The sequence below is a fragment of the Fundulus heteroclitus genome, chromosome 1, assembly GCF_011125445.2.
Source record: "Fundulus heteroclitus isolate FHET01 chromosome 1, MU-UCD_Fhet_4.1, whole genome shotgun sequence".
NCBI lineage: Eukaryota > Metazoa > Chordata > Actinopteri > Cyprinodontiformes > Fundulidae > Fundulus > Fundulus heteroclitus.
This window is the reverse complement of record NC_046361.1, coordinates 43,654,142-43,681,613: the sequence shown is the minus strand read 5'-3', so window position 1 is coordinate 43,681,613 and position 27,472 is coordinate 43,654,142. Positions and strand designations below refer to the sequence as shown.

Sequence of the window (27,472 nt, the reverse complement as noted above, 5' to 3'; positions counted from 1 at the left end):
AAACAAAGAAATAGTTATATTTTATAGACGTAAAGAAAACAAAACCGAGATATGAAATGAAAATCCAACATGAGTTGATTACGCATCTGTGTAAAATTTTCAAATTGGTCCTTTAATTAATTTAGATGTTTTTAATTTGGTCTCATTTGTTTTTCTAAAGTTGTTTCTCATCTTTAGGAGTATTTTGCAGTGTTTCATAGTGTGGGGCTTATTTCTGAGCTAAATAACCAGGCCGGGTCTGCGTGCGGTGTCTGCGTGTTCTAGGGCTGCGCTCCCGGCGCGGTGCGCGGCTCGCCGTCAGTCTCCGCAGCTTCCTGCAGGACTCCATCAGATCTTCCTCTCCGCTCTCTGCTCCGGACTCCCTGCAGCTCCTCGGTCGGCTGCAGGAACATCTCGCCGCTTTTCTTGCGCCCCATCCGGAGAGATGTCAGACCTGGGCTCGGATCAGATCCGGACCGTGGAGCAGAACTGGAGCCGGGCCGAGCAGGACCAACCGGAGGCCTCGGTTCATCAGTCGCACACCGTGTTCGTGATCCTGGACTCGGCTGAAACTCTCAACTTGGTCCAGTAAGTCCGGAAGTGTTCCCGTTATCTGCCACCAGATTCCGTTCAGAAAACCGTGAATTTCCAGTTGATCAGAGTTCTTTGATAAAATCTCTGCTTATTTAACCAAACTGACACGCTGGCTCCGACCAGAACCCCGCTCCAATGGATTCGGCTTAGTAAACAGTATTATTTCTGTCATATTAATGTTGCTATAAAGTTTGTTTTAACGAGTCTGGGGTTGAAATTAGCGCGATCAATGAGGAGAAGGTAGTAGCAGTCTGGTCTAAAGTCGAGCTTAAATATGATAATTTGTGAGAGGAGTTTGGTCTGAGGGAGCCGGAGAGTAGCAGCTGTAAAGTTAATATTTGTCAGACTGGAATGCTGAAGCTGCACACTGATGATGATGATGATGAAGGTGGCAGGTTGTTGTTGTTGTTGTTTCTCTTTGACCCATGAACTGATTCTGAAATGACTCATCAAGCAGGAATCCCCTTCACCAGGAGGGGGGGCCTCCTCCTCCTCCTCCTCCTCCTCCTCCTCCTCCTCCTCCTCCTCCTCCTGGGGGAACGGCTGCCTTCTTCTGTTCTCAGACGGATCTGCCGTTGATCCATAAATCTGCTTCCTCTAAGTGTTGTTTGTCCTAATCAGGCGGTTCTGGTTCTGTGTGGGAAACTCCTCTGAACCTTGTTTTGAATACAGCTGGATCTGGTTGGGACGAGCTGGAGTTGTGATGAGTCACGGCTGCAGCTGCTCTGCAGGCCTGGATGTGTTCAGGCACAGATAAACACTCAGTGGGAACAGCAACAGAAAGCAAAAGTAGAACCAAACAGGATGGGGGGGGGGGGGGGGCTAACCCCAGGCCCTCCTGTTCACCTGCAGCCCACCTGCTTAGAGCCAGAACCCTGGAACCAGCCGTGTGGCCCGAACCCGTTACAGTAACAAGTTCTGAGTCAGTCTGGGTCTGTCTTAGGTTAGTCTGGGTCAGTCTGGGTTAGTTAGTCTGGGTTAGTCTGGATCAGTCTGGGTCTGTCTTAGGTTAGTCTGGGTCAGTCTGGGTTAGTCTGGGTCAGTCTGGGTTAGTCTGGATCAGTCTGGGTCTGTCTGGGTCTGTCTGGGTCTGTCTTAGGTTAGTCTGGGTCAGTCTGGGTTAGTCTTGGTTAGTCTGGGTCAGTCTGGGTTAGTCTGGGTCAGTCTGGGTTAGTCTGGATCAGTCTGGGTCTGTCTTAGGTTAGTCTGGGTCAGTCTGGGTCTGTCTGAGTCAGTCTGGGTTAGTCTGGGTTGGTTAGTCTGAGTTAGTCTGGGTTAGTTAGTCTGTGTCTGTCTGGGTCAGTCTGGGTTAGTTAGTCTGGGTTAGTCTGGGTTAGTCTGGGTCAGTCTGGGTTAGTCTGGATCAGTCTGGGTCTGTCTTAGGTTAGTCTGGGTCAGTCTGGGTCAGTCTGGGTCAGTCTGGGTTAGTTAGTCTGGGTCAGTCTGGGTTAGTTAGTCTGGGTTAGTCTGGGTTAGTCTGGGTCAGTCTGGGTCAGTCTGGGTTAGTCTGGGTCAGTCTGGGTCTGTCTGGGTCAGTCTGGGTCTGTCTGGGTCTGTCTGAGTTAGTCTGGGTCAGTCTGAGTCAGTCTGGGTCAGTCTGGGTCAGTCTGGGTCAGTCTGGGTTAGTCTGGGTCAGTCTGGGTTAGTTAGTCTGGGTCAGTCTGGGTCAGTCTGGGTTAGTCTGGGTCAGTCTGGGTTAGTCTGGGTCAGTCTGGGTTAGTTAGTCTGGGTTAGTCTGGGTTAGTCTGGGTTAGTCGCCCTGACCGCCTAGTAATCAGTGAAGGTGGAGAACAGCCAGCCTCTGTGGTCTGACCTGCACTTGTTGGATTAAATTCAGGAGAAACTAAATCTGTCACAGTTTACCAGATTTTCTGGACTATAAAGCACACTTAAAATTAGGGTACACTGTGTCACTGCCTGAGGACCCCTGAGCTGTCTACAGACTGCCTGACTGTAATGTCTAAACTAGAAGAGTTCATGTCAGGCAGCCTGGAGAACGCGCTAGCAGCAATAAACCCAGTAAGTTAATTAAATATAAAGTTTATTTTATTTTGGCCTTATGTTAGAAACCGTGTAGTCCAGCTACTCTGTCCTCCCACAGAGACGATAGAGAGCTGTGGAGGACGGATGTTACACACCAGGGGAGAATATATAAAGTGCCCTATAATCCGGTGTACCTTATGGTCTCAAAAATACGGTAAATGTTTTTAGTCCACCTAATATTTTCCCAGATGACCAAGATGTTTTTGGTCAGTTAAGATGGCCCTTCATGTTCTTTTGGTGGTTCTGGTCTGGCACCCCTCCCACTGAGGCCATTTCTGTCCGGTTCCTTACTGTTGAATCGTGACCTCTGAACTTAGCTGAGGCGGTGGGGCCTGCAGAGCTTCAGATGTTGTTCCTGGTTCTTCTGGGACCTCCTGGAGGAGTCATCAGTGAGGGTTTGGCATAATGATGGTAGGCGGGCCTCTCCTGGGAAGGTTCTCCACCGTTCCATGTGTGGATCATGGTTCTGACTGTGGTTCTCTGGAGTCCCAAAGCCTTAATGGATCTAGAACTGATAGATGTTGGTGACTTTGTTTCTTATTTGTTTTTGAATTTCTTCTAGAGTTCGGTGCTATTTGAGATCTTCTGGCCTACTTCATGTGGTCAGACGGGTCCTTTCTCAGTGATCTCTTGGTTCTATGGGCCTGTCAGTAAGCAGGCCTGAGGATACCAAGACAGATTAAACACAAATGAGTTTAATGAGGTCATCAATACTTTAGCTCACATGTGAAAGTCCCCACATGGTCCAGTAAGGCGTCCTCAGTGAGCAGACATGAGACCCACAACAACAGAATAACCAGCACATCACCACAACCAGGAAGTGGAAACCAGATGTTCCTCCTACTCTGGACCAGAGGATACATGTTCTAGTTCTCTGTCTGCAGAACGCCTGCTCAGTTCTGAGCTACAGTCTGAGGACATCTGAAGCACATTCAACTAAAACGTCTCTGTTCCTTTATTCACTCACACAGCTGAGATAAAGGCTTCTGATTGGTTGATTACGTCCCGCCAGCCTCTGATTGGTTGATTACGCCCCGCCAGCCTCTGATTGGTTGATTACGTCCCGTCACCTTCTGATTGGTTGATTACGTCCTGCCAGCCTCTGATTGGTTGATTACGTCCCGCCAGCTTCTGATTGGTTGATTACGTCCCGTCACCTTCTGATTGGTTGATTACGTCCTGCCAGCCTCTGATTGGTTGATTACATCCTGTCACCTTCTGATTGGTTGATTACGTCCTGCCAGCCTCTGATTGGTTGATTGATTATGTCCTGCCAGCTTCTGGTTGGTTGATTACGCCCCGCCAGCCTCTGATTGGTTGATTACATCCTGTCACCTTCTGATTGGTTGATTACGTCCTGCCAGCCTCTGATTGGTTGATTGATTATGTCCTGCCAGCTTCTGGTTGATTGATTATGTCCTGCCAGCTTCTGGTTGGTTGATTACGTCCCGCCAGCTTCTGATTGGTTGATTACGTCCTGCCAGCCTCTGATTGGTTGATTACGTCCTGCCACTTTCTGATTGGTTGATTACGTCCTGCCAGCCTCTGATTGGTTGATTACGTCCCACCAGTTTCTTATTGATTGATTACGTCCTGCCAGCCTCTGATTGGTTGATTACGTCCTGACAGCCTGTGATTGGTTGATTACGTCCTGCCAGCCTCTGATTGGTGTGTCTGTGCGTTTAAGGATGGAGTCTGGGATCGTAGCTGACATTGAGGTCGACAGCTTGATCCCCACGGAGAGCGATACCTTCTACCAGATCAAGAGTCAGCCAATCAACAGCAGGTAACTCACCTGTCAGACTAATTACTGCAAACAACCGCCCTGGTAGAGACTATTTCCTGGAGACATTTGTCTCCCAGGTTTAACCATTCAGGTTCAGACTAATTCCTGGAGTTGTATGACCTCCCTGTGTGTCTCTTCCAGCTCCTCAGCAGCTTCCCCCTCCCCCTCATCCTCAGCCTCACTTCCATCAGTGATGTCATCCAGGTAAGCGCCAGCTCTTCTTCGCTGGTGTTTTTTTCTGGTCTGCTCTTAGTGTCCTGCAGGGGGAGCTGCGGGTAATCTGCTCCTCTCTTTCTCTGCTCCTGCAGGGTTCTGATGCGTCAAGGCTTGATGCGTCAGCAGGCTCTGGAGGAGGAGCAGAAGGAGGCGCAGCAACAGCAGCACCGCTCCAGCGACGCCTCCACTCCCATCAGCCTGGCTGTGACCTCCTCCAGCTCCCCTGCTCAGGTTCCTGTGGAGGTGCTGAAGGTACAGGAAGTCCACAGCAGGAACCTGAGTCGGCTGTCAGGAACGGAGAGCGCGGCGTCCAATCAGCTGCTCCCGCTCAGTCTGACCACTTCTTACATTTCCCAAATGTCAAACTCACATCTTCCATCTGTGTGTGACAGGTGCAAACTCACCTGGAGAACCCCACCAGGTACCACATCCAGCAGGCTCAGAAGCAGCAGGTCCGGCAGTACCTGTCCAACACTATGACAGCCAATCAGCAGCCAGCTGTGCAGCCAAGCCCCTCCCCCCAGCAGGACTCGGCCACCGACGTGTCCATCGAGAGCAGCCCCAAGCAAGAGGTAGCTGACCCAGCAGCTCCTCTGGTCATGTGACCCGGCAGCAGCTCCTCTGGTCATGTGACCCGGCAGCAGCTCCTCTGGTCATGTGACCCGGCAGCAGGAAGCACACGGAGCTGAGGCTGCTTCCTGACTGACTCAGTCTGCTGAGTCGGCTCCTCCAGAGGATCTGAGTCAGGATCCAGTTCAGCCAAGGAAGACCACTTCCTGCCGCGGTCCCAGAGACCAACGCTGCTGCTGCTGCTGTCATCCATCCTACATCCATCCTTCATCCATCATCCATCCATCCTACATCCATCCTACATCCATCCTTCATCCATCCTACATCCATCCTACATCCATCCTTCATCCATCCTACATCCATCCTACATCCATCATCCACCCATCCTTCATCCATCCTACATCCATCCTTCATCCATCATCCACCCATCCTTCATCCATCCTACATCCATCATCCATCCATCCTTCATCCATCATCCACCCATCCTTCATCCATCCTACATCCATCCTTCATCCATCATCCATCCATCCTACATCCATCCTACATCCATCCTTCATCCATCATCCACCCATCCTTCATCCATCCTACATCCATCATCCATCCATCCTTCATCCATCATCCACCCATCCTTCATCCATCCTACATCCATCATCCATTCATCCATCATCCATCATCCATCCTAAATCCATCCTACATCCATCATCCATCCATCCTACATCCATCCTACATCCATCCTTCATCCATCATCCACCCATCCTTCATCCATCCTACATCCATCATCCATCCATCCTTCATCCATCCTACATCCTAAATCCATCCATCCTTCATCCATCCTACATCCATCCTACATCCATCCATCATCATCCATCCTACATCCATCCATCCATCCATCATCCATCATACATCCATCCATCCTCCATCCATCCATCCATCATCCATCCTACATCCATCCATCCATCCTTCATCCATCCATCTGAGTGTTAATCACCGTCTCTGTGCTTCTTGATCCAGATGGAGGAGACCGTCATCGATGACATCATCAGCCTGGAGTCGAGCCTAAACGAGGATTTGCTGACGCTGATTGACTCCGGCCTGCAGCTCACCAACACGGTAACTCACAGAAACACACCTGGGGGTGTGGTCACCTGTCAGCAGGTGCTACGTCACATGATCAGTCAGTGTTGCCGTTATTCACTGGTGCATTTTTACAGAAATGCTGAGAAGACACAAACAGCTGCTGTACGTTAACGCCGCTAACAGGAAGTGGGCGGGGCTTAGGCTCTGTGCCAGCGGGGGAACACGCCATGTTTTCTCCTCAGAGCGCCTGAACTGTTTGCAGCTCCGCTCAGTGACAGTCACACAGTATCACTTCAGCTTTCCACACTTCCTCCTCTCAGTGGGCGGAGCCTCAGAGCGTGTGTGTCAGGGAGATAATGAAGCTGTGGGAGTTTTCTGTTTTTTCTTAAAAGGCATGTTTCCCCATTTTTCAACAGTTGTCTGAACAGAAAGAGGAAGAGCAGCAGCTCAGAGGCTCGCTGTGTGTGTGTTAGTGTGAGAAAGCAGAAAACATGAGGATTCTGGTGTTGCTGCCGGATCATGAGAAGAGGCGGATTAAGTCTGAGGTAAAGTTTTCTTGTTTTCAGAGCTGCTCATGTCTCCAACGGTCCAGGTGGTCGTCACAGGAGCCTCGGCTCGTTCTCTGGGTTTTTCTGCTGATCCAGCAGCTGCAGACGCGTCTCCAACCGCCACTTAATGGATTATCAGGAGCTGCTGGTGTTTCACGACCGTTTGTTCTGCAGCCGAGTCAGTAAAAATGCTTCAGTCAGCAGAACTTCAGTCTGTCAGAGGTTTCCTTTGAAAACAAGCTGGTTCAGACAGGAAATGGACCAGAGTTTGCATCCAGTATCTGCAAGGAAAATGCCTTCAGCTAGAAGCCCTCCAGTAACCAGTAGGTCCAGTTCACAGTCCGAGTGCCAGTAGAACCAGAACCGGAGGGTTAGGGGGGTCAGGGGCCTGCAGAAAGAGAGGAACCCTCCTCCCATAACGGTGGAATTACCACTGAGAACCATCAGGACTGACACAGAACCGAAAGATGATCCTGAGTGGAAGCAGGAGGCTCCCCCTGCTGGCGGAACCTGGAACTGCGATTAGATTCATGCAGCGCAGAGGAGTCAGAGGAGTCAGAGGAGTCAGAGGAGTCGGAGGAGTCGGAGGAGTCGGAGGAGTCAGAGGAGTCAGAGGAGTCGGAGGAGTCAGAGGAGTCAGAGGAGTCGGAGGAGTCAGAGGAGTCGGAGGAGTCAGAGGAGTCAGAGGAGTCGGAGGAGTCAGAGGAGTCGGAGGAGTCGTCATCCATCCATCCTCCATCCCGGAGAAGCTGAGGAATCAGAGGAATCAGAGGAGTCGGAGGAGTCGGAGGAGTCGGAGGAGTCGGAGGAGTCGGAGGAGTCAGAGGAGTCAGAGGAGTCAGAGGAGTCGGAGGAGTCAGAGGAGTCGGAGGAGTCAGAGGAGTCGTCATCCATCCATCCTCCATCCCGGAGAAGCTGAGGAATCAGAGGAATCAGAGGAGTCGGAGGAGTCGGAGGAGTCGGAGGAGTCAGAGGAGTCGGAGGAGTCAGAGGAGTCAGAGGAGTCGGAGGAGTCAGAGGAGTCAGAGGAGTCAGAGGAGTCGGAGGAGTCAGAGGAGTCAGAGGAGTCGGAGGAGTCGGAGGAGTCGGAGGAGCCGGAGGAGTCGGAGGAGCCGGAGGAGTCAAAGGAGTCGGAGGAGCCGGAGGAGTCGAAGGAGTCGGAGGAGTCGGAGGAGCCGGAGGAGCCGGAGGAGTCGGAGGAGCCGGAGGAGTTGAAGGAGTCAAAGGAGTCGGAGGAGTCGGAGGAGTCGGAGGAATCGGAGGAGTCGGAGGAGTCGGAGGAGTCGGAGGAGTCGGAGGAGCCGGAGGAGCCGGAGGAGTCGGAGGAGCCGGAGGAGTCAAAGGAGTCGGAGGAGCCGGAGGAGTCGAAGGAGTCGGAGGAGTCGGAGGAGCCGGAGGAGCCGGAGGAGTCGGAGGAGCCGGAGGAGTTGAAGGAGTCAAAGGAGTCGGAGGAGTCGGAGGAGTCGGAGGAATCGGAGGAGTCGGAGGAGTCGGAGGAGTCGGAGGAGTCGGAGGAGCCGGAGGAGCCGGAGGAGTCGGAGGAGCCGGAGGAGTCGGAGGAGCCGGAGGAGCAGGAGGAGTCGGAGGAGCAGGAGATCCTCCGGCTGGTTCTGATCAGATCCTTTCTCTCCTACCCAGAGCGTTACAGTCAGAACCTTCAGCTCCACCGGGCTTTGGGTCACAGACCCTGTTTTCAGCAGACTGACATCAGCAGGAGGCATTGATGCTGGGGGGGGGGGGGTCTCCAGTGATCCAGCGGGGGGGGGGCGTCTCCAGTGATCCAGCGGGGGGGGGGGGTCTCCAGCGATCCAGCGGGGGGGGGGGCGTCTCCAGTGATCCAGCAGAGTCTGACTTGAAGGAGTCCACTCTGTCCAGCAGAGCTGCTCCTGGTTCTGTTGGGTCGGCACATTCCTTTCTTCTTGAATGCGGTCCAGATCCGGTCGGCTGAGGGGGGGGGGTCGACCATGAGCTGGGCTTCATGCTCCTGCCGGGCCCTCAGAGGGCCAAGGCCCCTCAGTCTGTCCCCAGGTGTTGCTTTACCTGCAGCAGTCAGCTGACCCGGCTCTAACTGCTCCTCTGATTGGTCGTTACAGCTGCCCGCAGCGGGGAACCTGCTGGACTTGTACGGCGGCACGGCCACGCCCACCATCACCGTGAGCAACAGCTGCCCGGCCGAGCTGCACGCCGTCAAACGGGAGCGCACGGGTAAATCTGACTCGGTTACGGCGAGTAAAGCTCGTTAACCTGCCGGTGAGGTCCGGTTAAGCTGGCAGAGCCGGGACCCGGTCCGGTCTGCAGGACCCTCTGACCTGTCCTCTCCTTCTTCCTGCTGCAGATGTGGAGACCAAAGCTCTGCTGAAGGAGCGGCAGAAGAAGGACAACCACAACCTGAGTGAGTACGGCTGCAGCACTCAGCCAATCACAGCTCTGCACTTCCTGTTGAGACAGGAAGTGCTTCGTTCAGTGGCTGCTAACCCCGCTCACTTTAAACATCATTTAACGTAGAACATCTGCAAAAAAGGTATTTGTTGTGGGGTTCCAACGTTACGCATAGCGGAGCAACCAGAAAGTAAAGCGTGGACAAAGCTCTCACCGTTAGTTAGTTAGTTAGGTAGTTAGTTCATTAGTTAGTCAGTTAGTTAGTTAGTTGGTTAGTTAGGTGGTTAGTTAGTTGGTTAGGAGCCTTTGTGATTTACTGCAGAGACGCTCAGCTCACCTGGCAGCGTTCCAATTTCCACTCATTTCCTGTTTTTCCAGACGGCATTCAGCCTGGTTCTGTGGTTCTGAGCTAGAAGATGGTTCTAGACGCACCTGTCCAGGTGCACCGGTTCTTAGAGCCGCTCCTCAGGGCCTCGCTGTCATTTAGATCTCCAGAACACCTCAGCTGCTCGTCTGCAGAAGCCCGTTAATCACCAGCGGGTCCTGAGGACCATCCTCATCCTGACTCTTACCTGTCGGCTTTGCTTCCTTCACTGTGCTGGAAGCGAGGGTTCTGCCCTGTTCTGCTCAGAAACAGCAAACTATGACCTGCAGAGGTCAGGAATAACCTGAACGCTTCTGCAACCAACGTCAGACGTGTCTGTGCTGTAAAGATCAAAATCAAATGGTGAGGAATTTTTAATTCTCACGCTGCTAAAACTGCTTCACCGTCTCAAGCCAACGGCTGCTTTCCACCTGAGAATAAATCCCATTAAAGCATAAAAAACTAACTTTGTCTGAGCTGTTGCTGTGATGATGTGAGTAGTTCACCTGTCTGATTCAGGTGTGCAGGGTTTGAGCCGCAGGTGGATACATGAAAAATTATCCTTTGAGAGAATTGACAGACACATTATCTAATATCCCTTTTTGAAAGTCATGTGACAAATTAAAGCCCTGTTATTGGTCCCATATTTTATTTTGAAGTCTCGCTGAGCGGGATGCTTCCTGCATAGCAGACGGGCTGAGCGGGCTTCAGCCCAGCGTGGTACCGCAGAGCGCCTAAGCTGGCTGACCTGGATCTCACCTGTTCCTGCTGCAGCTTTTCAGATCGTCTCGCTGAAATCATGACGTTTTGTCTTTTAGTCGAGCGGAGGCGGCGCTTCAACATCAATGACCGCATCAAAGAGCTCGGAGCGCTGATTCCTAAGTCCTCTGACCCGTTAGTACACCTGCTACCATCCCTGAGACAAATCTACTGACCGCACACAACCAAGAACGCTTAACGAGGTCTGCTCTGTGATTGGTCGTTCAGGGAAACGAGGTGGAACAAGGGCACCATCCTGAAGGCGTCGGTGGATTACATCCGCAAACTGCAGAAGGAACAGCAGAGAGCCAGAGAGATGGAGGAGAGACAGAGGAGGCTGGAGAGCACCAACCAGTCGCTCCTGCTGCGCATACAGGTAAGAGGTGGGACCTGACAGGTGAGGGGGCGGGGTCTAACGAGATAGGTGAGGGTAGGTGGACTAAAAACATGAATGGTGAGGGGGCGGGGCCTCCTGTGGAAGGGGCGTGGCCCTTTATTTCATTTGGTGAAATGGTTTTGTCTTGTGACGCAGGAGTTGGAGCTCCAGGCTCGCCTCCATGGCCTCTCCTCTTCCTCCTCCACTTCCCCTCCACTCACCTCCTCCTCGTCTCCGTCTTTGGGCCCCAACACTCTTCTGTCTCCCCTGCTGCCCAACCCCTCCCTGAACTTCATGGACCTGGAGGAGTCTCACGAGGCCACCCCCGTCTTCTCCCCGGACCTGATGTCCGGCGTGGGGCTGCCAGAGCTGCACAGCCTGGGGGGCTTCCTGGTGGAGGAGGACGGAGGAGGAGCGGTCATGTCCGACCCGCTGCTGTCCTGCGGAGCCTCCAAGACCAGCAGCCGGAGAAGCAGCTTCAGCATGGAGGAGGACCTTTGATGATGTCACCACGGGCTGGTCTCCCATTGGCTTCAGCAGGAGGCGGAGCCAAAGATAAAAGAGATTTGATAGAACAGTTTTTATTCTCAGTGTTGCTGCGGTAACATCCGTGCTCAACTCAAATGGATACCAGGAGCTGATTGGCTGTTAAATAACGAGCTATCAGCTGACTGGTTGATTTCAGTGGTTATGGAGGTGCAGCAGGTGAATCCTCAGGTGTGTTACCACTATATGTGTACAAAGCTGTAAATTCACAGATATCTCTAATCAGTGAACGCTGGAAACAAACTAGAGTTTATGATTAAGTAGAGGAACCTGGATCTGATCGGGTTCAGATTGGTAGCTTTTATGTGTCCATGTTTCAACGTCCTCCTGGAGACGAACCTTAAAACCGACAGAAGGGAATATAAAGGTCAGTTTTAGGACGATGCAGTACTGGCAAACACTCCAGGTGTCTCTCTCTGTCGTCCAGGCCATGTCCCGCCTTTGTTTCTGCATCTTTTCAGGGCTTAATCCTCATAAAGCTTTGATTGTTTGCAGTCACCCAGCTGGAGGATCTTGTTTGATCAGGTTTAGTTGGGAAGGCCAGAGCTCCTTCGGTTCTGCTCTAAGACAGATGATGATTACTGAGGAACAGAACAGAAACAGGCTTGGTTCTAGAGAAATCACAGCGATGACAGACAATCTGTGGAAGCAGACTGAAAGACACTAAACATAACGGGATGTTTTCCACAAGTGCTGGTGAAACCGTTTTTAATCTGCCCTTTATTTGGCAGCTGGTGAAATGAAGAAAACAGCAGATGATAAAAAAAAACACTAAAGATCCAGTGTCTCTTTAGCTTTGTGGATGTGAAATATGAAACGCTTGGATGGATTTAGATGATTAGCAGTGACACTGGCGTTTATTTCCTCTGATAAGGACTCACCTGACCTCTTGCTCTTTGGTCTGCCAGCTGGTCTCCTGAAGACAAAATGTCTCAGAGATGAATTTCAGTGTAGCAAAGCCTGATTTACTAAAAAAGACTGGATTATTTTGAAAACTCATCATTTCATGGACTGGAATAAACGCCATTGTCTACTGCTGTTCATATTTGTCATCCCAGGAGCTGAAAATGAAGCAAACTCTGTTTGTTTCTGCTGTTAGCTTCATGTGTTAGCTGTACCTGCTAGCTTCACTTATTAGCATAACATGCTAGCGTCACGTGTTAGCTTCACATGTAAGCTTCATGTGTTAGCTTTAACTGCTAGCTTCACTTTTTAGCATCACATGTTAGCTTCACATGTAAGCTTCATGTGTTAGCTTTACCTGCTAGCTTCACTTATTAGCATCACATGTTAGCTTCACATGTAAGCTTCATGTGTTAGCTTTACCTGCTAGCTTCACTTATTAGCATAACATGCTAGCGTCACGTGTTAGCTTCACATGTAAGCTTCATGTGTTAGCTTTAACTGCTAGCTTCACTTATTAGCATCACATGTTAGCTTCACATGTAAGCATCACGTGTTAGCTTCACATGTAAGCTTCATGTGTTAGCTTTACTTGTTAGCTTTATGTGTTAGCTTTACCTGCTAGCTTCACTTATTAGCATCACATGTTAGCTTCACATGTAAGCTTCATGTGTTACCTTTACTTGTTAGCTTCATGTGTTAGCTTTACCTGCTAGCTTCACTTATTAGCATCACGTGTTAGCGTCATGTGTTAGCTTCACATGTAAGCTTCATGTGTTAGCTTTACCTGCTAGCTTCACTTATTAGCATCACGTGTTAGCTTCACATGTAAGCTTCATGTGTTAGCTTTACCTGCTAGCTTCACTTATTAGCATCACATGTTAGCATCACGTGTTAGCTTCACATGTAAGCTTCATGTGTTAGCTTTACCTGTTAGCTTCATGTGTTAGCTTGGACGTGTAAAAGTAAAAAGTAAAGTATGTCTGATTCTGATTAGCCTGTCATCGCTGCTGGTTGTCGTCATGATCACCTGGAGTCATTCAAAAAAAGGGATTTCTGTTTCTTCCGTCTTTCATGGCTCATTTATGTTAATGATTTTTACAAGTAGTCTGCTGTTTATGATCTCTGTTGAGCTTCTTTCTGTTTTTTTTAAACTGGAGTTTCACAGTCTGTTATCTTTTATATTGAATAAACATTCAAACAGAAACATGAGTGTTTTTGTGTCAACATACAGCAGATTGGCCTGTTCTCTTAACAGTATCAGTGTCAGCAGAACATCATTTGCTGAGGCAACTAAATTAGTCCCAGCGTCGGCCTCATGAGAAAAACGTTTCACACTTTTCTTCTTTTCTGTCTTTGGAGCAGAAAGATCATACTTGAACAGTAAGGGAACAAAAAGTAAAATACACAAATAGCTGTAATAAGAAAACTGATTTAAAAGAAGTCTGTTGAGGTTGTTGCCATTCTAGGCAAATGTGGTGTTATTTGAAGAATGTCCCATTGAAAACATAAAAGCAGCTTAATTCATCAGATTTGATTTTGAATGGGAAAAATAACTTTTATAACTTTATCCCTGCTTTGACCGGCTATAAATGTACATAACCCTGGAAAACCAATCAGAAAATTAAATATTTATGAGAAATATCTAAAATTATGAAACACTCTTATTCTGACTACTATGGAAGTGCTGCCATCTGTGGGAATACATGGGTATTACAGCTGTTTGTCCATGGAGTCAACAGAAGCGCCAATTACAAATGAGCAAGTTCTATAAATGCTTATTGTAGTAATTCATGAACTAGCTGCCTACTAAGAAACATAAGCAGTGATGAGAGAGAACGTATGAAACGTTACAGGCGGGCATTTCTGATGCTTGAGGACGCCGTGTGGAGGTGAAATGATCATCTGTGGGATGATTTCATCTCCGTCCTAACCTGCAGCAGGACAGGTTTGCTACACAATGAGCCTTTGATCAGAAAGATGAAACAGTTTTACCCTGATTACCCGTCAGAGCGCTGTTCTCCAGCACGACATCAGAGTCCTGATGTTGGAGGCAAACCTGCCTACTTAGAGAAAAACACTGCAGTCCAATGTTCCCCCTCATTTTTCATGTGTCTGAGCAAACACACAAACTCCCTGAGCGTTCACTTGACCTCTGTGATCAACATCACACGAGCACACTGAGGCTACATTACGCGAAAAACACAAAATTCTTGGATTTTTTTAAAGAGCTGTATAGTTTATTTTTATTTCAGAGTAGGGGTCCTACTAAGGAAGAACTGAGAGATGTGCACATCTTTCAGAGTTCCACTCTTATTTAAATTATTTACATTTTCTGCAGTGAGATTTAACACCAGCATGTGGTGTGGTGCAGCCTCTCCTCTGTCAGTCTGCTGCAGGGCAGCTGTGGCTCCTAACATTGCTCACCACCGTCAGGGTGTGAATGTGTGAATGATTGACCAGTGTAAAGCACTTAAGGGTCCCCAGATGATTTATTTCAATGTTCTCAGCCACACGTTGCTTTTCTGACACAACGAGGGAACGCTCTCAGTTCTGAACAATTTACAGAGGCAACTGTATGTCAGAAATGTTACTCAGTTATAGTTTAAAGTTGTTCCATAGTCAGACCCACAAGATTAATAACAGAACTTTACAGAATGAAAGCAATAATTTATTCTGTGTCAAATTTTGGCACTTCCATTTCTACTTTTCTATTCATATATTTTAGTTTCCATTCACTTATTTTTCGCCCAACACCGTTAGGGATACTGCACATTTCTTCACTTAAATAACACTACCTTTACTTCAGCTGGAAATATACATATAGCCTATATGATTAATATAAAGTGAGGTTGGCACAAATTAAACACAAGACAATTAATGTAAACTAATTTTTAGAAGGATGGGTGACCAATGCTGGCAAAAGATGAACATATCAGTTATTCAATAACTCACACCATCCCAATAATAATTGCATATGTTGAATATAGCCAATTAATGATTTGGTTGAGTATCTTTAAACATAGGAAATCTTAGAACTTAACCATACCTGATTAAACTTCATCATGATTGGCTGCCATGTCCTTTCAATGATTTTTGTAATCAATGCCCCCCCCCACCTCCCCCTTTTGTGTTGAATTAGTGAAGAGGGAAAAAACAACTTTATTTCTCCACCAAATAACTCTCATATCGAGCCAACTCGCTTTTTCAGCAGCAACAGCCTTATTTCCTGTGGTGAAATATTCACCATATGCCTTCATTAAATTTTCTAATTCCACTCATGGGAAATGCGCTCTTTAAGGCTTATTTTCTGTGGTTCCCATGATGAAGCACGTTATCTGCGTTCCATTGATCAGGTCTTCTTTCGTGCTCCTGCTGGCGTTGAAGTCATGGTTGGTTGGTCACTGAGTTTAGTTACCTGGCTGATATCACCTGTTCTGAAACCAAAAACCCAAATATGGCAGAGGGAGGAAGAACTACTCAGAGCAGCAGCTTTCTAATCAGCGTAGCTCGGTAATTTTTTCTTTAACCGAGTCCAGAACAAAGACGCACAGCGCAACCTGTCCAACCATAAAGGTGTCTGCCCCACCCACCAATCAGCGCCGCGCTCCCATCAGCACCTGCGCTCCCATCAGCACCTGCGCTCACAGAGCGGGCCGCGGAACACCGTCTAACCAGAGATGCAAAATGGTACAAAATAATTTGGTTTATTATTATTTTGTTTACAGTTCAGCTTTGATTTCATTTTCTGCACAGCGTAGCTTTGCCGTGCGCGAACTCTGCTGCAGTCTACAGTTAATTTATTAAACAGATGAACTACAAAAGGTGTTTATTAAATCATTTAACCCTGAAGAAAAATAACACAGTTTTAAATAAAAAGCCAGGCAGCTGAGAGATTTGTTTGATGATATTTGAGTCATTTAAAGCTTTGTTGGAAAAATCTTGAATAATTTTAATGTATTTGTTAAATATTTCTGTTAGATACACAATCCCGACGAAATGCATGATTTCTTGATCTGTAAATTCACCAACTTACAAAAATCAGAATAACGTTATTCACCAAGTCTAAGAATTTGACTTGGGATTTAAATGCTCACATCATATAAGAAAACTGAGGCAGACAAGAATCTGCAAGCAGAACAGCAGCTTCAGTTTATACCAGAAAAGACATTATTTAGTGAAAAAGGCAGCAGCAGCAGGCAGAATAGCTATAAAGCTGAAGAAAACAGGAAACATGTACTTTCACAGTAGTATGTTCTTCCCTTTTCTTAGGAAAGTGTCCAGTCGTGTTCTCTTGTTGTCCAGCAGGTGGTGCTATAAATCTGGTTCACCTGATAAAAACTCACAGATGTTTCCAGAGAAGTGTTCTGGTAGACCTGCTGCTTTGGGGACGCTGATCCGTCCAGCTCTGATGAGGACTTCCTGTAATGTGAGGACCTCTGCGTGGATTTAAGGGACATGCAGGGAAGAAGGGATGTTTTAGGTTCAGATAAACAGATCCAGGCTTAGTCAGAATGGATTCTGTCTGTTCTGACTAACACAGAGGGACAAACAAGCGGCTCGTCTTTGATGCTGCGCTGATGCCGGGGGTCAGGGACCACTGTCTTCTCAGCGGTTTCCTGCTTCCTGTTTGAATGTCCTGGTACTGTTTTAACAAACACGGCCTTCCTGCCCTTACAGGGCGCACATCCTGCACCACCCTCTCCACCCTCTCCACCCCTCCTGACCTGTCAATCCCTGACGCAGAAACATCATGGGAAATAGTCAGAAGGCTGCGGGGTTTATACCAGCTCCACATCATTTATGGTGAGAGAACGTCTCAGGAACACAGAAAATACAGCAGCCAGTCCTTCACCGTTCAATCTCAACGAAGATGTTCCTCTGGATTCAAAGATTTAAACATTTTCACCGTTAATCTGCAATATAAGTAGAGTCAGAATCATCTTTATTATGAGGTCATGGCTACAAACCTGTGGATGAATGCACCCAGCTGTTTATTTATTTATAGATGGATAGATAGACTACAACTAAAAATAAATCTAAATCAAAATCAAAGCTGGGTGAATGTTATGCTGATATTAATCAGGTTAACCATAAGCCTGATTAATCCAATCAGCGCTGAGCACCTTGGTTCTGCTGCTGTCTGCGTGTTTCTGGAGTTTAAGCGTTTTGGTTAAAGTTTCATTTTTACTCCACTTCTAAGACGAGACTGAAAACCTCTTTGATTTTTATTTGATGGTTTCGTGTTTGAAGGAGACGTTTTTTGGGGGTTTGAGAACACAGGCCAGTTGGAAATGATGAAAACGTCTTTCTTCTGTTTATTTACAATATTAATTCACCTTTTTCACATAAATATTTATCTCTATAGTCTGCTGTGTCAGAGGAACACTGAACAGAATTGTCCTTTAGTGTAGACGGTAGAACCAAGCAGGACCGGAACCGTTCGGGTCGGCTAATGCCCAGGAGCGAACGTGCTGTGACATCATCTCATAGTCCTCCTCTGATTGGCTGCCCTATGAAGGGAAAACGATGGAGCAGCACTCCAAGCAGATCTCCAGGCAGTCAGATGAAGCGCAGCAGTTCTCCAACATCCCACAATCCAACAGTGCCTGGCACGCCTCCTCGGTACAGGCGGCCTCCCCCGCCGCCTCCAGGCAGCAGCACGCCGAGGCGTCACAGCAGCCGGCTCCGCCCACTCCGCAGGCTCCGCCCACTCCGCAGGCCAGACACTCGCCCAGCGCCGAGCACATGGACAGCAGCTCACAGAAGAGGCAGGCCAGCAGGCAGTGGACGCAGCAGTCTGTGGAGAGCAACAGTCCCGTCACCTCTGAGATCACACCCACTGTGTAACGCCGCCAGCTGCACATATTATGATAATAATGTGGCAGAACTGGGAAGAAAACGCATTTTTCCTTGAAGCAAACATCAGAAGAAAGCATGTTTAAAGATGAATACATTCACATCTGTGCTTCATGACTACAAGAGGCAAAGTTTGACATTTGGCCTCATCTGCTGCTTTTATTTGTTATTTATTTCAGTTTTTTCCTCTTTCTAATGCTCCCCCACCTTCTTCAAACGCTCAAAGCCTTTCTGTAAAAGCTGCTTTGGAAACCAGGCCTAGAAGACTTCCTGGTGTCTCGTTTTATCCGTTAATACGACATAAAGTACCAACAGTGCAGGGTTATCTTACACCGCTTCTTTTTAACAGGTTCTCCTTCGTTCTTTGTGGGCGTGGCCTGACCCTCCTCTTCCTCAGCCATAACTGGGAATGTGTTGGGAAGGTGGTTTTCCATCGTATGGGTGAAAAATGATGGAGGTACCTGGAAGAGAAGTGTTCCTGAAGGCAGCAGATGTTGATGATTCAGCCCCTAACATCACAGACCCTGGTAGCTGACTGCAGGATGTTCCTCTTAGAACCTTCCCACACTGTTGCCTTTACAGCATTTGACTCTTTCTAGATTCAAGATCAGGAGTTTGGTTGTTGAGGATCAACAGCAGTGAGGAGTGGAGAAAATGTTTGACTGTGAACAGGATGTGGAAAAAGGCATCAACCTCTGAGCTTAGCATTGAACCCTCTGTGTGTAATCCAGCTGCCTGCGGTTCTGAGGGAAGGTCTGATGGAGGAAAGCAGGGCGGTTTGGGAGGACCAGCAGGGTGTCTCACTGCATGTTCTGCAGAGATAAGCTGCCCTGGTGCTGCTGCAGATAAACAGGGAGATCCTGCTGGACCTGTTGTTGTTTCATTACCGGGTCCAAAAAGCAGATCAGAGCAACAAATAGAAAGTTTTCCACTGACTCTGACAGCAGTTTAAAGGTCGTTCCTATTTATTCAAGTTAAAGCTAACACATGTGTTCAAACTCTGGATCATCAGCCAAATGGATGCTTTCAGGGTTACTGATGATTTCATCATGATTAGTGGATCAGAGCCGACAAAGCTGCAGCAATCCACCTGCAATCTTCCACCTGTACAAAACCAAATGATCGGATGCCACTGAAAACACACTCAGGTACTGATGGGGCCCACAGACCGTTACGGTTGGGGCCCACAGACCGTTACAGTTGGGACCCACAGACAGGTCCTGCTGGGGACCCACAAACCGTTACAGTTGGGACCCACAGACAGGTCCTGATGGGGGCCCACAGACAGGTCCTGATGGGGGCCCACAGACCGGTCCGGTTGGGGCCCACAGACCGTTACGGTTGGGGCCCACAGACAGTTTTTGTTGGGGACCCACAGACAGGTCCAGTTGGGACCCACAGACTGTTACGGTTGGGACCCACAGACAGGTCCTGATGGGGGCCCACAGACAGGTCCTGCTGGGGACCCACAAACCGTTACGGTTGGGGACCCACAGACTGGTCCGGTTGGGGCCCACAGACCGTTACGGTTGGGACCCACAAACAGGTCCTGATGGGGGCCCAAAGACAGGTCCTGATGGGGACCCACAAACCGTTACGGTTGGGGCCCACAGACAGTTTTTGTTGGGGACCCACAGACAGGTCCTGCTGGGGACCCACAAACCGTTACAGTTGGGGGCTCACAGACAGGTCCTGATGGAGACTCACAGACAGGTCCTGATGGGGACCCACAGACAGGTCCTGATGGGGCCCACAAACAGGTCCTGATGGGGCCCACAAACAGGTCCTGATGGGGCCCACAGACAGGTCCTGATGGGGCCCACAGACAGGTCCTGTTGGGGACCCACAGACAAGGTCCTGATGGGGACTCACAGACAGGTCCTGATGGGGACCCACAGACAGGTCCTGATGGGGACTCACAGACAAGGTCCGGTTGGGGACCCACAGACAGGTCCTGATGGGGACCCATAGACAGGTCCTGATGGGGGCCCACAGACAGGTCCTGATGGGGACCCACAGACAGGTCCTGTTGGGGACCCACAGACAGGTCCTGATGGGGACTCACAGACAGGTCCTGATGGGGACCCACAGACAGGTCCTGATGGGGACTCACAGACAAGGTCCGGTTGGGGACCCACAGACAGGTCCTGATGGGGGCCCACAGACAGGTCCTGATGGGGACTCACAGACAAGGTCCGGTTGGGGACCCACAGACAGGTCCTGATGGGGGCCCACAGACAGGTCCTGATGGGGGCCCACAGACAGGTCCTGATGGGGACTCACAGACAAGGTCCGGTTGGGGACCCACAGACAAGGTCCGGTTGGGGACCCACAGACAGGTCCTGATGGGGACCCACAGACGGGTCCGGTTGGGACCCACAGACAAGAACAGTTGGGACCCACAGACAAGAACAGTTGGGACCCACAGACAGGTCCTAATGGGGACCCACAGACAGGTCCTGATGGGGCCCACAGACAGGTCCTGATGGGGCCCACAGACAGGTCCTGATGGGGGCCCACAGACAGGTCCTAATGGGGACCCACAGACAGGTCCTGATGGGGACTCACAGACAAGGTCCGGTTGGGGACCCACAGACAGGTCCTGATGGGGACTCACAGACAAGGTCCGGTTGGGGACCCACAGACAGGTCCTGATGGGGGCCCACAGACAGGTCCTGATGGGGACCCACAGACAGGTCCTGATGGGGGCCCACAGACAGGTCCTGATGGGGACCCACAGACAGGTCCTGATGGGGACCCACAGACGGGTCCTGATGGGGACCCACAGACGGGTCCTGCTGGGGACCCACAGACAGGTCCTGATGGGGGCCCACAGACAGGTATTGATGGGGACCAACAGACAAGAACAGTTGGGACCCACAGACAGGTCCGGTTGGGACCCACAGACCGTTACAGTTGGGACCCACAGACAGGTCCTGATTGGGACCCACAGACAGGTCCTGCTGGGGACCAACAGACAAGAACAGTTGGGACCCACAGACAGGTCCAGTTGGGACCCACAGACAGGTCCTGATGGGGGCCCACAGACAGGTCCTGATGGGGACCCACAGACAGGTCCTGATGGGGACCCACAGACAGGTCCTGATGGGGGCCCTCACTCCTTCATAATGTATTGAACCTTTGTGATTGTCAGGAAACCTCGGAGTAATGTCCATCCCTGATCAGCTCTGGGCTTTATCCGCCTGCATCTGCCCTTTTCTGTCCGACCCTCGCCTGGATTAAAAGTCTGAGGAAAACTCTGATTGGTCAGTGATCGTCACATCAACCTGACTGATCACCTGATCTCCAAAAGTTAAAGGCTGAGTTATAGTGGCGCGTAGGGGGTCACACAGCTTAGACTTAGGGTTAGGGTTAGGTACCCATAACCTTGCCAATGAACTCACTCCTGAAAGTACGGTGAAGTGAGTGCTGTCTTCAGTCACAGAATAAACAGCAACAACACCCCTGGATGGCGCTCACAGCTCAACATAATAAAACAGGAGAAGCTGGAAAACTTTGGACGGCTCACCATTCCCAGCTACCTCCTTGATGTGGGCGGCGTCCGTCTTTAGAGAGGCGTGGCTTTTTGTTGACGATAAGCGCTTCTCTCTGGAGCTCAGATTATGAGCTCTGTTACAGGTGGATGATCGCGAAGGACGAGACGTGGAGGAGGACGATGGAGGACAGCAGACAGGAGGAGGGGACTCTGGTGACCGGACCTCACCTGGGAGAGAAGAGATGATGTCACACGTGATGTCATAGGTGATGCTCCAGCTTCAGGAAGTTACTCACCTTTCTGTTTGTGGGGGGCTGGAAGAAGTCGAGAGATGTCTTTGGTGGAAAAGCTTTCTGCCAAAGATTCATCGCTGCTGGTGGCCTCTCTCAGCCTATCAGAGAGAGGGGGCGGAGCCTGATCGGCTAGAAACATGAAACATTACGTTAGCAAGGCTACCTGCAGAGAGGAAGACAAACACTGGTATAAACTTAGTATCTCAAAGCCTGAATTCCTGAAAGCCTCTCAGTCAATTCTTGATTCAGTGACTTTTAATCTTAGATCAGCCGCTAGCCTCGTGGACGAAGCGTGCGAATTATTAAAAAAACTTTCAGTATTGAACGCACAGGCAGCCCACGTGCTGCTGAGCAAAATTTCCGGCACATCCACATTTATCAAGGCAACGCATGCGGTGACATGTTGACGCAGGGTTTTATGCATCTAAATGTTTTTGTGGGCTCCAAATTCAGGACTTCTCCCCACCACCAGCCTTTAGTGAGACCGCTGCGCTCTCTTTGGTACATGCGGGTCCTGGTAGCTGAACATGCTGTCTGTGGGGGCCGCCATGATGGATTAATATTAGAAAGAAGCTGCAGAGCTAAGATCCAGAAAACTGGCTGGTGATCCCAGAGGGACAGCAGCTCTCTTCCCATCAGCCGACCAGTCATCAGGTAAAAACCATAAAACTATCAACCTGAACCTTCTCTAAGGCTACGTTCACTCTGCAGGTCTTAATGCTTAATTACGATTTTTTTGTGAAATCGGATTTTTTTGCGTGGTCGCTCACATTTCCAAATATATGCGACTTGTCTGTGATCTCCTGTGTGAACTGAAGGCGTTCAGTCTAAGTGTCCCGCATGCGCAGTGGAGGACGTGATGACGTCACACGTAGCAAAGCGTCCTCAGGGTTTGTGGAAGTAAACATGGATTAAAATGCTGGCGCGCATTTTGCGGTCATTAATTTATTATCTAACCGGAGCTTTCTCTCCACTGACTGTTCTCCTCATTGTAGTCCTCTATGGGTGTCGTCTTTCTTCCTGCTTCTGCACAGCAGGACGCAGAATAGAGACGTTTGAGAATCAGTGACGTACAGGTGGGATAAATGCGACCTGGCCGTACAGACACAGGTCGCATTAGAAAAGATCAGATACGTATCAGATTCAGCACCACATAGCCAAGTGGCCTGGGTCGCATTTTAAAAGATCAGATCTGTGTCGTTCAGACTGTCATAAAAAGATCAGATCCAGGTCGCATATGGGCAAAAAAAATCTGAATTAGGTCACTTCAGGCCGCAGTGTGAACGTAGCCTTAGTCACACATCCCAACGTTTCAGCAGCGCCTTTAACATTAAACACTGCAGATTTGGAGGATCACAGTGAAATGAATGTTCTCTGTGTTCAGACCATCTCTGTCTGCAGAGGTGAGGAATCCAGGTTCAGAAAGTAAAAAGCTGGTCCAGAGATTAGTTCCAACCATTTGCATTTCCAGCTCCACAGCAGAGAGAGAGACTCCACCAGAATACATCTAATTATAGCCCCTATCTCCTGCTCCTGCCTCCTACCTCCTAGCTCCTGTTCATAGCTCCTATCTCCTAGCTCCTGTTCATAGCTCCTGTCTCCTAACTCCTACTTCCTGCTCCCGGACCTTTCCTGGGTCAGCAGAACTCCATCAGGGAGGAAAGGAGCTTCAGCTGCTGAGCTGATTCCAGATTTTAACTCTGACGTCATTAGTGACGGAAACATGGAGGATGGAGTCAGAAACATGGAGGATGGAGTCAGAGACATGGAGGATGGAGTCAGAGACATGGAGGATGGAGTCAGATCCTACAGCCTTCTGGACGTGAAGCATCATGGCGATCGCTGACAGAACTTCCACTTTGGTTCTGACCCAAAGACGTTTCTGTATGGAGCCAGGGACTAAAATCTCCTGGTTAAGTGAACAGGATGAAGGAAAACCAGGAATGGTTTTTACTTTCCTGAAGCCGGGTTCCCCAGCTCTGTCTGAAGGAGCTGCTGACTAGATGTTCTCTGCCTTTCATTCCACAGATGTTCCTCCAGTTTAGCTATTTCTCCCATAGACAAAGCCACTACAGGAGCTGCTGCTGCCATTTCCTGTTTACTTTTCTCTAACATAGAAAGTACTCCTGGGTCAATGTGAGCTTCTGTGCTTTCTGTGTCTCTGCTCTGTCTTCTCTAACATAGAAAGTGCTCCTGGGTCAATAAGAGCTTCTGAGCTTTCTGTGTCTCTGCTCTGTCTTCTCTACCATAGAAAGTACTCCTGGGTCAATGTGAGCTTCTGTGCTTTCTGTGTCTCTGCTCTGTCTTCTCTACCATAGAAAGTACTCCTGGGTCAATGTGAGCTTCTGTGCTTTCTGTGTCTCTGCTCTGTCTTCTCTAACATAGAAAGTACTCCTGGGTCAATGTGAGCTTCTGAGCTTTCTGTGTCTCTGCTCTGTCTTCTCTACCATAGAAAGTACTCCTGGGTCAATGTGAGCTTCTGAGCTTTCTGTGTCTCTGCTCTGTCTTCTCTAAGCCCCAGTGGGTGGAGGCAGATGAGCGTTCACACTGAGCCTGGTTCTGGTTCTGCTGGAGGTTCTCCTCCCTGTTAAAGGGGAGTTTTCCTCTCCACTGTCGCTTCATGCATGCTCAGTATGAGGGATTGCTGCAAAGCCATCAACAATGCAGACGACTGTCCACTGTGGCTCTACGCTCTTTCAGGAGGAGTGAATGCTGCTTGGAGAGACTTGATGCAACCTGCTGGGTTTAGACAGAAAACGTTCCACTAATTAGAAAAATAAGCTGAATTTAACAGCTTTGTTAACTGGGACCAAAGTGGAATTTGTTCTGCATTTTATAAATAAATGAACTGAACTGATCACGTCACAAAGATCCACAGACGTTGACCTATCGGTCCAAAAACACGAGTGTTAGGTTGGTTGGTGTCTCTAAATTGTCCTCAGGTGTGGTAAATGCCTCTGAATGTCTGAAGGGATCCAGTGAACCTGCAGCTCATTAGGAGTTCAGGTGAGTGTCCAGGGCTGCAGGTGCTGCAGGTGCTGCAGGTGTTCGCTCTCACAACAAGCAGCTCCAGCTCAGACCTTTATCACAGAGGACGTCTGATTTTTCCCCTCTCACCTGTGCAGTGATGCAGAAGTGTCCCATTGGCTTTTGGTTGGTCTGAGATGCATTCTGATTGGTTGTGACTCTTGATAGCTCCGCCCTCAGGGACGTCAGAGACATTGTGATGAGATTTAAGATCCATCCTGTCAGAAAGAAAAGCTACTTTATTATCAGTTTCCAGTAGAGCCATGTTGAAAACATAGATTTTCCAATTCTGAATAGATTCTCATTTTAATTCCTAATGATCGATTCATAAAATCAAAGATGGATAAAAGATAAATTTTCCTCCGTGAACCTGAAGGTGTGAGCCAGAGTGTTTTCTACCCTGGATCTGTTAGTGTCAACATTCAGGCTTTGGTCCTCACAGCCGCCATCAACCACCTTTACTTTATCCATTTACTGCGTTTATTAGGTTAATAATAATAATAATAATAATAATAATAATAATAATAATAATTATTATTATTATTATTATTATTATTATTATTATTATAAGAAGAATTATTAATAGGTTAATATAATACTAGGATCAAGACGTTGAACCACTACAGTCATGTAATCCAGGTCAATAAAAATACCATCAGATCCAACATGACAAAAGAATCGATTCTAAATCTTAATGGGAATCGAATCTTTAAATTTGAGTTGATTCCTAGTCCTCGTTTAGTCTTTTCAAGATGAAGAACTGAAAATAATTTCTAATCAAACGTTTCATAAACTGCAGCTCAGAATTAACACTAAACCAGGCTCAATGAAGTCGGGATCAGAACCTGGTTCTGTTGGGTTAATTGATCCTAAAACTTTTTTAAGGTGCAGAGAGTAAAAACTTTTATTCCCATTTGTCAGAACACTGAACTGCTCCAACAAGTTGGACCTCACAGGATGTTCTTTTTCCTGGAGGATAAAGTGCTGCTTTCATGTTCTGCATTCAGTCACAGAGAACACGGTTCTACGCGGTTCTATGCGGTTCCTCGCTTAAACTGTTCTGGATCTGGAAAGTTCTGGAACACATTTGCTTTCGCTTTAGTCTAAAGAAGCTGCTGCCTGAAAGCAGACACACATGCTGACCTGCAGATGTAAAAGCCTGAGGAGGGATCCACGTCTGGCTTTCACACAACGACCTAAAACAAGAACCGTGAGCGCTAGGCTAGAGAACGTGGGCAGAACCGTCAGCTGATCACAACTAAACTCTGGATGAGAGGAACCGGCAGCTCTCACCTCAGATACAGACCCAGAAGAGTCAGAAAAACCAGAAAAGTGCTCCTCACCTGCAGCGTGGCTCTGCGTCTGCGTCTGCTCGCGTCTGCATGGCTCCTGTGTCTGAGGACGCTTCCTTTAATCACACACACACACACACACACACACACACACACACACACACACACACACACACACACACACACACACACACACACACACACACACACACACAGGTCCCCATCCACACCAGGCGGATGTTGGGAAATCAGGAAGTTTAATGGAAGCAATTAAAATATTTGTCTGAAAGAAAGGTTCTTCTGTCTATGGCCGTTATTTGACTCCTGGTCAGCCGCAGAAGATGGTTGCTAAAGAAGCTTTAAGCGTATCAGTGGAAAGTTGTATGGAAGGAAAACGTGGTAGAAAAAGGTGCTTAAATAAAAAGTAAGAGGACTGGGAATGGTCTATCATAGCAGGAAGGTAGTCCATATGTTACTTCAGGGCTAGTTTTATTCTTTACAACCAGGAAGCCCAAATAATGTGTAAAAACCCCAAAACGCTGCAGTGAGAGTAGAGCTGAGACTTTAAAGGAGAAATCATGGTTCCTCAGTCTTGAAACATGTTCCTGAATCATGAGAACTCTGTTCAGTAACTCTCCAGCTCCTCTACTTCCGCTGCTGCAGATATTTTCACTTTAACCCAAAACTTCTGTGCGTTCAGTTAAATCCGCAGTTCAGGAATATTTACTTGTTTCAGACGCGGAGCCCAGCAGGACGCGTCTCTTTGCCTGTGCTGCCACCTGCTGGACGCCCGCAGAACTGCAGCTGGTTGTTAGATTACCTTCCAGAACAGAACCCAGTTCTGGTTCCGGCTCTTCTTTGCTTCAGAAAGAACAGAAAGAGGCGGGGCCAACTGCTGACACTACTACTACTACTACTACTACTATTATTACTACTACTACTACTACTACTACTACTACTACTAATAATAATAATAATAATAATAATAATAATAACAGGCAGGTTTGGTTCACATTTCAGTAACAATTCAAAGGTCTAAACATGAACAGAACCTAAGAAACGAAATGATAGAAATTTGATCTCACAGATAATAATAATAATAATAATAATAATAATAATAATATTAACAGCAGTTTTATTAATTCTGAGAGTTAAATGGGGGGGCAGGGCTCAGAGACTTACATCCTGGGCTGCAAGTTCCCCGGTTTGATTCCCACAGACTGCCAATGGGTCCCTGAGCAAAGCCCCAGTGCTCCCCGGTACCGCCCAGCGGGACGGGTCAGCCGCTGCTTAAGTGCGCTCTGGACCAGAACCGAGGTTCTGTGTGGACCCGCAGTGCGGAGCTCCGGCCGCCAGGGGGCGTCC

The 27,472-nt window shown here is 48.6% G+C and overlaps 2 protein-coding genes across 3 annotated transcripts; one reads left to right on the top strand and one right to left on the bottom strand.

The window, feature by feature from the left end:
- The first annotated feature begins 202 nt into the window (after window positions 1-202).
- Window positions 203-13,347, top strand: tfe3a (transcription factor binding to IGHM enhancer 3a). Its single transcript, XM_021311703.2, has 11 exons — window positions 203-567; window positions 4,304-4,402; window positions 4,544-4,606; window positions 4,711-4,870; window positions 5,011-5,190; window positions 6,200-6,298; window positions 8,907-9,018; window positions 9,149-9,205; window positions 10,375-10,450; window positions 10,544-10,691; window positions 10,848-13,347. Exons 1-11 carry the CDS (start codon window positions 425-427, stop codon window positions 11,190-11,192), a joined length of 1,482 nt encoding a protein of 493 aa, XP_021167378.2. The 5' UTR covers window positions 203-424; the 3' UTR covers window positions 11,193-13,347.
- A 4,086-nt stretch (window positions 13,348-17,433) lies between these two features.
- On the bottom strand, window positions 17,434-27,392 carry zgc:113363 (MDFI domain-containing protein). Of its 2 annotated transcripts, XM_036143738.1 has the most exons (7): window positions 27,290-27,392; window positions 26,835-26,968; window positions 26,159-26,223; window positions 24,906-25,033; window positions 21,792-21,917; window positions 21,529-21,723; window positions 17,434-17,940 (listed from the first exon to the last, which is right to left on the bottom strand). In XM_036143738.1, exons 3-7 carry the CDS (start codon window positions 26,197-26,199, stop codon window positions 17,654-17,656), a joined length of 777 nt encoding a protein of 258 aa, XP_035999631.1. In that variant the 5' UTR covers window positions 26,200-26,223; window positions 26,835-26,968; window positions 27,290-27,392; the 3' UTR covers window positions 17,434-17,653. The 2 variants fall into 2 exon arrangements, with proteins under 2 accessions (XP_035999631.1, XP_035999623.1); XM_036143730.1 differs by lacking the exon at window positions 26,835-26,968.
- Window positions 27,393-27,472: the final 80 nt, after the last annotated feature.

Excerpts from the sequence above, each read along its gene's own strand:
- tfe3a (XM_021311703.2), top strand. The coding sequence starts at position 425 with ATGTCAGACCTGGGCTCGGATCAGATCCGGACCGTGGAGCAGAACTGG. Across the intron at positions 9,206-10,374 it reads GAAGGACAACCACAACCTGA|TCGAGCGGAGGCGGCGCTTC; the intron begins GTGAGTACGGCT and ends TTTGTCTTTTAG. Across the intron at positions 10,692-10,847 it reads CGCTCCTGCTGCGCATACAG|GAGTTGGAGCTCCAGGCTCG; the intron begins GTAAGAGGTGGG and ends CTTGTGACGCAG.
- zgc:113363 (XM_036143738.1), bottom strand. The coding sequence starts at position 26,199 with ATGCAGACGCGAGCAGACGCAGACGCAGAGCCACGCTGCAG. Across the intron at positions 21,918-24,905 it reads ACTTCTGCATCACTGCACAG|CCGATCAGGCTCCGCCCCCT; the intron begins GTGAGAGGGGAA and ends TCATGTTTCTAG. Across the intron at positions 17,941-21,528 it reads CAAGGAGGTAGCTGGGAATG|ACTGCTGCGTCCACTGCCTG; the intron begins GTGAGCCGTCCA and ends TGCTCTCCACAG.